The 9,393-nt window shown below is 34.8% G+C and overlaps 1 protein-coding gene across 1 annotated transcript; it reads right to left on the reverse strand.

Annotated features, from left to right (window-relative positions):
* Positions 1–643: 643 nt before the first annotated feature.
* On the reverse strand, positions 644–6,514 carry LOC115425953 (arrestin domain-containing protein 3-like). Its single transcript, XM_030143845.1, has 6 exons — positions 6,201–6,514; positions 3,096–3,153; positions 2,217–2,364; positions 1,903–1,999; positions 1,449–1,705; positions 644–1,296 (listed from the first exon to the last, which is right to left on the reverse strand). Exons 1-6 carry the CDS (start codon positions 6,451–6,453, stop codon positions 853–855), a joined length of 1,257 nt encoding a protein of 418 aa, XP_029999705.1. The 5' UTR covers positions 6,454–6,514; the 3' UTR covers positions 644–852.
* Positions 6,515–9,393: the final 2,879 nt, after the last annotated feature.

The following is a 9,393-nucleotide window of genomic DNA, read 5'->3' on the forward strand; positions in this document are numbered from 1 at the left end:
GCTAAAAATTCCAAGTTGATGGAAAAATACACTTATACAGGGTGGGGAAGCAAAATTTACAATATTTTGAGGCAGGGATTGAAAGACAGTGTGTGACCAATTAGTTTATTGAAAGTCATGAGAAATTATTTGCCACAAGAAAATTGACATAATAGAAAATGTTTTTATTCTGTGTCCTCCTTCTTTCTCAATAACTGCCTTCACACGCTTCCTGAAACTTGCGCAAGTGTTCCTCAAATATTCAGGTGACAACTTCTCCCATTCTTCTTTAATAGTATCTTCCAGACTTTCTCGTAATAGTTTTGCTCATAGTCATTCTCTTCTTTACATTATAAACAGTCTTTATGGACACTCCAGCTATTTTTGAAATCTCCTTTGGTGTGACGAGTGCATTCAGCAAATCACACACTCTTTGACATTTGCTTTCCTGATTACTCATATGGGCAAAAGTTTCTGAAAAGGTATGGATAATAGTGTTAGGTATGATTATGACATCAATATATGTTTGGTTTCAAAACAATTGACGTAGTGCCTGCTGAGAAAAAACAACTAAATGTTCATTGTAAATTTTGCTTCCCCACCCTGTATATATATTTATACATATATATATATATATATATATATACACACACACACACACACACACACACACACACACACACACTATTAAAGGACGCTTGAGTTTGACATGAAAATAAAATCTGACACTACAAAGCTTTACATGCAAAGAATCAATACTGTACAGAATGCTTGTTTAACTGAATTTCTTGCAGCGCTAATGATTTTCCCCAGCACTTACCTTTTTCATGATTATTACAATTATATGATTAGAAAACATAACATTATTTTGCATTAGAAGTTAGTATCACAAGACGGAAAAAGAGCTGAATATGATGGAGGAGCCTCATCTGACTGAGATACAGAGTCCGTGGTTCTCACTGATGCAGAAGGGACAGGTCTGTTTACAGGCACAGTTCGAAATGTGTTGAATGATTGGTGACTGTTATAGTCCTGCGTCATGTTTGAAGCTTGAGTGGGGTAAATGCCCGACATACCCAGCAACGTAGGGTTACCTGGGCAACCTGGTGGGGGTGCTGCAAAACCTTGGGCTGTGGGGTATCCAAAAATGCCTGAATGTGCAACAAGAGGAGGGGAGTCAACGTTGTATTGGGCTCCTGAAGCCAATGCTGGATCAGAATCTCCTCTAGGACTATGGTCAGGAGATAAGTCAAAAGGAATAATGACCACTGGGAACTGGATCTCTGGATTAAAAGAAAAGCTGACGTCCAGACACACCTGAGGAAATAATTTTTTTTTAGTATGTCTTACTGTTCTCCCTTGCAAAAAGATAACAGCAAGATCACCCATAATATTCCTATATACACTATATGTTACTTTAAATTATCTAGTAATAATTTCGATAATAAATCTAACACTATCTTTCTTACCTTTACATGATACTGTACTGATATTATATCGCAATTCTGGATTGTCGTCATCTGATCAGGAGGAATCTTTATTGCACATGTGATTTCCATTTGTGTTTTTGGGTCAATGCAGTCACCATGTTTTTTGTAGACAATGTCGCTTTCATTTTTGGCATGCTTATTGGCACGATAGACCACATCCTGGATTAAACTGAATTTAGGTGTCATTTCTTTGGCTGAGGAATTGTCGATTTTTGCAACAATTTTCATTGTTTCACCTACACAGAAAAAGAAATAAAAATGTTTTTAATGAATTGTGTCATGCTTTCAAACTCTTTACAGGCTTTTAACAGTTTTTGTGAAATTCAAATGTGTAAATAACATCGCAGATAAAGCACAGGTATAATATGTTTCTGGTGGAAAGTATGCACAAAAACAATGACACACAACATTTTTTATGAGAAATTTTTACCACCTGGGGCATAAGCTCTCCTCTCAACAATTACATCCATGTGCACAGATCCTTTGCTGAAAATCCCCAAATGTTTGTCTGTTGAACTGATATGAGACAACTAAAATAAAACAAAGAAAAACAGTTACTTTTGGAGGTTTATAGTGTGAAATGTAGTACAGCAAAATATAAACCTAAATCACTTCTAGATTAGTAGTTAAGATTTCAGAGATATTTCTTCTTAAAATTCAGTGCACAAACCCTGAAACAGAGGGATAAAGTTACTGTCAAGGGCTCTACATGCCATTTGAGTATGTCTCATTGGACATTTTACGCACCATCAGACGATGAATGTTGGGAATTGCCTTGGAGACAAAAGTGATCTCCTTTTCTACCATACGATCCATCATCCAACCTCTGGATAGTTTGGCTTCAAGCTTGTAGACAACCTTTCCATGATTCCTCTTGAAGGACGAAGGCATGCCTCTGTAAAATGACGCAGTGTTTCAATCGTCATTTTAATAACATGAACATTATTGAATCGATTCTAGCCACTTTTACACAGAGATCCCAGAAAAAAGTGAGATGGTGATCCCACCTTTTTTCTACCATTGACTGATTTCCACAGCCAAGCCAAAGGAGTAACAGAGGTGGGACAGGTTGGACTTTAATACAGCATTCCAGAATCAAAGGGATGGTGACGCAGAGCAGTGTATAGTGTGACGTATAACTTGCGTGTTGGAAATACCATGAGCATAGTGGTGTTGCTAACCTCTCCAGAGTCTTTCACTGTTCCACAAATGTTAGCATGAATAGAGTCCTCCGCTCAAAGTGACAGCAGCTCGCGGATCTCCCCAGTTTGAAATCTTTCTGGTCGTGTTGATATGTTTGTCTACTGTAAACAGCTGGTGCTCATTTTTAAATCTCACAGAGGTTCGCACACGCAATACATCATCAAAATGTCACCTTGGATGCGAAATGAGAGGTGTTCCTTTTACATAGCGTTCCGGAATCATGATTCCACCTTTATCACGGTTCTGTTACTACCTCTATAAAGGTGGGACCAAATGATCCCACCATTTTGTTTACACAGATGTCGTTCTGGAATAAAGGTGAAATATTCCTGTAACAGAAGTGCTGTGTAAAAGGGGCTACAGAGAGTCATCTGCAATGACTGAAATTGATAAAATGTTGTTTGGTTTAAGTGATTTACTTACCTTTCAGGCATTTTAAAGCTGAATTTAAAGACATGGCTCCCTGGGGGAAGGACAGTGCCTGCAAGTGAAAAGTTTGAGTTAATTCTACTGCTGTTACAAATACTGTACAACTGACCATTCAGTTTTTTAAAAATACCTGTGTTCTAGAGCTGCACAATATATCATTTGAGCATTGACATTGGGATGCACATGTGCACAATAGTCACATCGCAGGTCCTGCAATGTAGGAGGCAAATGAACTCAACATGTTCTCATCTAATTTCAAGGGTACCTGACACACTGCACACAGTGATCCACCAATCGCAATGTTCTTAATCAGTTTGGAGTGAGTCACTGGTAACAATATTGAAAAATGAGCAACAAACAAGAGAAAATCACTGTAGATGAAGACTTGGTGCCAAAAAGAAAAGCAACGTCAGCTATCTGGAATTATTTTGGCTATAAGAAGGATGATATTGAAACATGTGTTCTGTGTTGACAGTGCCTTTCACCTGTTGCCACAACTAGGGGAAACACAACTAATCCGTTTGACCATTTACATCAACACCACAAAGCTTTTATATCCTCCTGAGTATTTTTTCATATCACAATATATATATCGCAGGGTTAAAAAATATCTCAATGTCAGTTTTTCCAATTTCGTGCAGCCCTGCTGTGTTCTATTATATCCTTGTGTCTGACCTAATATGTATTTCAACATTTTCCACTATAAACCTATTTTTGACAGTTGGAAACTCCACTTATTCTGTTCAGGCCATTTGACCATAGCTACTAACACATGATTTCCAGGTGGTTCTCATACTGACTACAAATTCTAGATGTTTTTGCTGTATTCTTGTTGCATTTACACTGAAATACCACATTTGACAATCACTCTGCATCCTCTACATCACAGGTGTCAAACATTCGGCCCGGGGGCCAAATGCGGCCCACCAAAGGATCCAATGTGGCCCATGGGATGAATTTGTGAAATACAAAAATTACACTGAAGATATTAACAACCGAGGATGTCAAAATCATTTTAATTCAGATTCCACATACACATCAATTAGATCTCAAGTAGGTCAGACCAGTAAAATACTATCATATTGAACCTATAAATAATGAAAACAGCAAATTTTGTCTTTGTTTTAGTATAAAAAATTAAACTTACATGAAAATGTTTATATTAAAAAACTTATTTTACAAAAAATGTGAATAACCTGAAATGTCTAAAGACACGTGAATGCAATTTTACCAAAATTCTGCCTGTTATTAAATGTTTTGTGTATTTGTAATTGTAAGGCACATATGTGAATGATAAACTGATAATCTGAGGCATAATATTGTTAAAATTGCAGTTGTTTTTCATAAGACGTTTCCAGTTGTTCATGTTATTCCAATTTTTGTAGAGGTTAACATTATCAGAATTTAATTTTACTTTTTTCACTGTTATTATTTTATTTGTCTGACCCACTTGAGATCATATTGGGCTGAATGTGGCCCCTGAAAGAAAATGAGTTTGACACCCCTGCTCTTCATCAATCTCACATATGTTACCATTCTTATTAACTGAAATATATTGAAAAAAATGTTGTTGTTTATGAAATATACTCCATTCTTTTTGGGAATGTCATTTTCATCTGGTACAACAGATTATTTGATGGTGAAGTATTTGAATAAACTGCAAACATACACTCTCAAAAATAGAGGTACCAGCTTGTACTTAAAAGTGTACAAATGCTTGTCACTGGGGGTGTACTTTTTTGAGAGACATTTCTGTACCCTTTCAAAATGGTCCATTTTTGTACCTGAAGTACTTTACATAGAAAGAAAACTCTCGTATAGTTGATAATGCCATGATGTTTAAAGTTTGAACCGGTGGCCTAATTGAGAAAAAATAAAAAAACGGCATAGGCAAGCTACGACATCAAGACATGGAGGTGTGAATGGATGTGTGATCTCTTGATAAAACAGAGATTATGGCAATAATCAGAGGTTCTAATAAGCTAAATAAATTATTAGGCTATTATCATTGCGCTAATTGGACTATAAAATTAAAACACAAATTACTATTAAATATAATATAGAGTATTACAGTATGATATATAATAAATAATGTGCTAAGCCTAATGTTTTAACTATAATTAGGCCTACTGTTCAGTTATCCTAGCCTATAGCCTATTCTCATGGTCTACACACATTTTTTAATGCTGGAGGGTACCTTACAGTCCAAATTTGTACTTTACATAACTTTGGACCCTTTTTCATAGTCTAAAGGTGCAATTCTGGCCTCCTAAAGACCAATATTGTACTTTTGAGAGAACATTCTTAAAAAATGTACTTGTAGGTACATAAATGTTCTGATCTCGTACCTCTATTTTTGAGAGTGTAGATTAAGTTTTGAGACAATATAGCCTACACTTTATTTGCTATTCTGAATAACTTCACTGAGACACATTTAACCCTTTCATGCACAAATTATGAGAACCTTAATCAAAATTTTTTCCTGAGTGTTTTTATTCCTCTTTAGGCATGAAAAAAACAATGCGACTGAAAAATTTCTTCTGAAAAATAAATAAATAAAATAAAAATAATTGAAAAAAAAATTTAAAAATACATTTAAAAAAAAATAATGAAAAAAAAAAAATTTCTTATGAACCTATTTTTCATGAAGTTGCAAAAATGCCCACTCGGCTGGACACCACACGTTTAATTTTTAATGCACAGAAACATGTACTGATAAATTGTGTGAAAACTATGGGGAGGGCTTGTAATTCTGGGGGTTTATGATCAGGAGAGATCTACATAATGTTACCAATTCATGTCAGAAAAGATACGTAGTGTCTTAAAACTTTAATAAAGATATGTGTTAAAAAAAACAAAAAACAAAAAACGAAAAGAACAACAAAATCCATGAATATACAAGAGAACAGCTGTATACCTGTCCACTGTAGTGACCACTATGCATGAAAGGGTTAAGTTGCAATATTTAAGTTTTGGATTAATAGGAGTGGGCCATGACTATTTTGGGAGTGCTATCCAGAAAAGAAGTAACAGAAATGACAATAAGTTGTTCACTGTGCAGCCAGGAAGTGTTAGGAAAGGTTAAGAGAAGAATGTTACCTTGTGTTTCCTCTGGGATCAAACACTGCTTCATCTTGAAGAGCCTCCTGTGTGTAGAGTATGAGGTGATGGTACTGCTCCTTTCTGTCCAGTACACATCAGCGTCTCCTTTCACTTTTACAAACAGACTTCTAATTCCGATCTCTTTTTCTAAATTCAGGGTCAATAATCCGGTTAAAATGTCCCCCTCAGAAAACGTTCTGTCCTTATTCAGCGCATAGTAACTTATCGTAAAACTTGTGATCGTGGGCATTTTGATTCAATAGCGTTAATGTTAAATAAATAAATGAGGAAATCCGCCAGTAGACCACCGCACTCACAGCTGTTTGTGCTGTTGTTTGACAGTCACACATTCATGGCGACTGGGTCTGGCACGCCCTGGAATTCCGCTTTAATTTTTTATTTATTTAATTTCCCTGAAGAAAAAAAAAAGAGAAGTTTTTAAATAGTGTCTTTTATCGAAAAGTGATGGAAGAGTGGATGATGAGGAAGGCTCCGCTGAAACCGTCTTAATTATATAAAAAGGCTTTTATTAAAGAAGGAAAGTGCATATCAGACCAAGCTTCACGGATTGCTTAGGAGAGTTTCTGCCATAAATGTCTGTCTCCGATCTGTGTGTCTTACAGAGTTTAGGTCCGGGGTCAGAACATCCTGTGTTTAGTTAACCCACAAAGACCAAAACATCTGTCTCTTCTTGTTGTGAAGCACTTTGTAACATGTTTTAAAAAGTGCTATATGAATAAAACTTTCCTTACTTACTTACATCCACCAGCGACCAAAACCCACTGATGTAAAATGTTTCATACCTGGTGATCTACTAATTCTATCAATACATGTAAATAATTGGTGTAAAATGCAGTTTGTCATCTGTTCATGGTCATCAGATATGACCCATTTGGACTTTCAGAGGCTCCGTAGTTACCATGGAAACACCGTCACCTTCTACAACTTTGATTCAGCAGTAAAACCCATGGAGTTGGATCACTGACAGTGGATGGAGACACACGGGTTTATGTTCAGTTAATGATAGGTTATACTGAAAAAGTCACTTTTTCTGCAGTTTTTTTTTTTTGTTTGTTTTTTTTTCTGTTTTTGATATAATAACCCTCAACTTTACCCTGGTGCTTTAACCCTTACATGTATACTGGTCACTACAGTGGACACTTATTCTACAGCTGTTCCCTTGTAAATTCATGGATTTTGTTGTTTTGTTTTTCTTTTTACACATATCTTTATTAAAGTTTTAAGACATTACATATCGTTTCTAACATGAATTGGTAACATTGTGTAGATCTCCCCTGATTCTAATAGTTATAGTTTTCACGCAATTATCAGCAAATGAATGTTTCTTCACTTCAAAAATTAAATGCCTGGTGTCCAGCTGAGTGGACATTTTTGCAACTTCATGAAAAATAGGTTCCTAAGAATTTTTTAAAATTATTATTACTATTTTTTTAATGTATATATATATATTTTTAACTTTTTAAAATTTATTTATTTTTCATAAGAAAATTTTCAACCGCATTGTTTTTTTTCATGCCTAAAGAGGAATAAAAACACTCAGGAAAAAAATCTTGATTAAGGTTCTCATAATTCATGCATGAAAGGGTTAATGAACATCTACATGATCAGTGAATTAACCCTTTCATGCATAGTGGTCACTATAGTGGACAGTTATTCTCCAGCTGTTCTCGTGTGTATTCATGGGTTTTGTGGTTGTAGCTGCATAAGAGCCAACACAGTGGACGCTTATGCACCATCCCATAAACTGTAATTCATACCATTACTGTAACTTTATGTTCTTAGTAAACCTGATCTGCAGTTACATGATTCAGTGTAAACCAATTGCCAATTGTTATTAAACTGTAATTAACAGTTTTCTTAAACAAAAAGGATTTTTTGTGTATTATCTCCATTAAGTGAGTAATAACTAGTATTGGAGTATGATAAAATGTGAGAAAACATTAGATTAGCTGCATCAAAAATGTTTTTATTTCGTAGTTTTCACGCAGTATATCACTTTCTGATGTTGCGTTTTAAATTTATGTTTCTTTGCTTCAAAAATTAAGCACATGGTGTCCAGATGAGTGGACATTTTTGTAACTCTATTACAAAAAGGTTCAATTAAAAAAAAAAAATAATAATAAAAAAAAAAAAATCAATCAATCAATCAATCAGTCAATCTATCAATCTACCACATTGTTTTTTTTTTTTTCATGCCCAAAGAGGAATAAAAACCCTCTCACTCACTAAGGTTCTCATAATTCATGCATGAAAGGGTTAAATATAGGAAAATACATGATTTTCACTGGAAAAAAAAAAAGCAAAACACAAAGGATAATATTGTAATAAATGGTGATAAATCATCTAAGAAAGTTATTTATTATTTTTATTTTGTATTTTTTTCATTTAAAAAAGGTTAAATCTAGAGAAAGAAAATCATTTCATAACTGCCACAAAATTGCCACTGGGTCTGTATGGGTTAAAGAAACTAAATATAGACCTTCCATATTCATGTACTCATGGTCTGTTATTTATACAGTACGCCTCTTGACATCAGCTTAAACAAAGATAATATATTGGAATGATGAAAATGACCTATCTAAACAGAATATCTGTTCCCCAGCCTATGTGGAACACATCATTAGTCATTAGTCCCTCAGGACATCTAAACATGCTAAACCTATGGACAAAACACGTACAACACAGTTTAACCTCTCTAAGTCCCAAATTCAAACATGTGATGTTAGTTTCAAAACACTGTAATGATTGTTTACAAAATTACAAGATCCCTCTTTTTTCATTTGGATGCATGGATGAAATATCTTGCCAGGAGTAGATATTCAGTGCGATGTGAGTCTTTGTGTCTTTAGAACAAACACAATATTTTGTCCCTTATGTGAGAAGCTTGTTGATGAATTTTTTTAGGGACATTAAGAGGATTTCTGACAATATACTTATTTCAGTTCTGTCCCATTAGAATTTTTTTTTTAACCCATATAGACCCAAACATCCACTGGAGACCAATATCACTTACTGATATAAAAAGTTAAGTAACTGTTGATCCTCTAATCCTATCAATCCATATAACTAATTGTCTTTTCATGGTCATCAGATAAGACCCATTTGGACGTTCAGAGGCTCCGTAGTTACCGTGGAAACATCGTCATCTTCTACATCATTGATTCAGCAG

The sequence above is a fragment of the Sphaeramia orbicularis genome, chromosome 9 (genome assembly GCF_902148855.1).
Source record: "Sphaeramia orbicularis chromosome 9, fSphaOr1.1, whole genome shotgun sequence".
NCBI lineage: Eukaryota > Metazoa > Chordata > Actinopteri > Kurtiformes > Apogonidae > Sphaeramia > Sphaeramia orbicularis.

Bases quoted from the DNA above. Each gene is read 5' to 3' on its own strand.
- LOC115425953 (XM_030143845.1), bottom strand. From the start codon at position 6,453: ATGCCCACGATCACAAGTTTTACGATAAGTTACTATGCGCTGAATAAG. The intron at 2,365-3,095 runs GTAAGTAAATCA...GTCATTTTACAG, and splicing joins AGCTTTAAAATGCCTGAAAG to AGGCATGCCTTCGTCCTTCA. The intron at 2,000-2,216 runs GTGCGTAAAATG...GTTTTATTTTAG, and splicing joins CCAACATTCATCGTCTGATG to TTGTCTCATATCAGTTCAAC.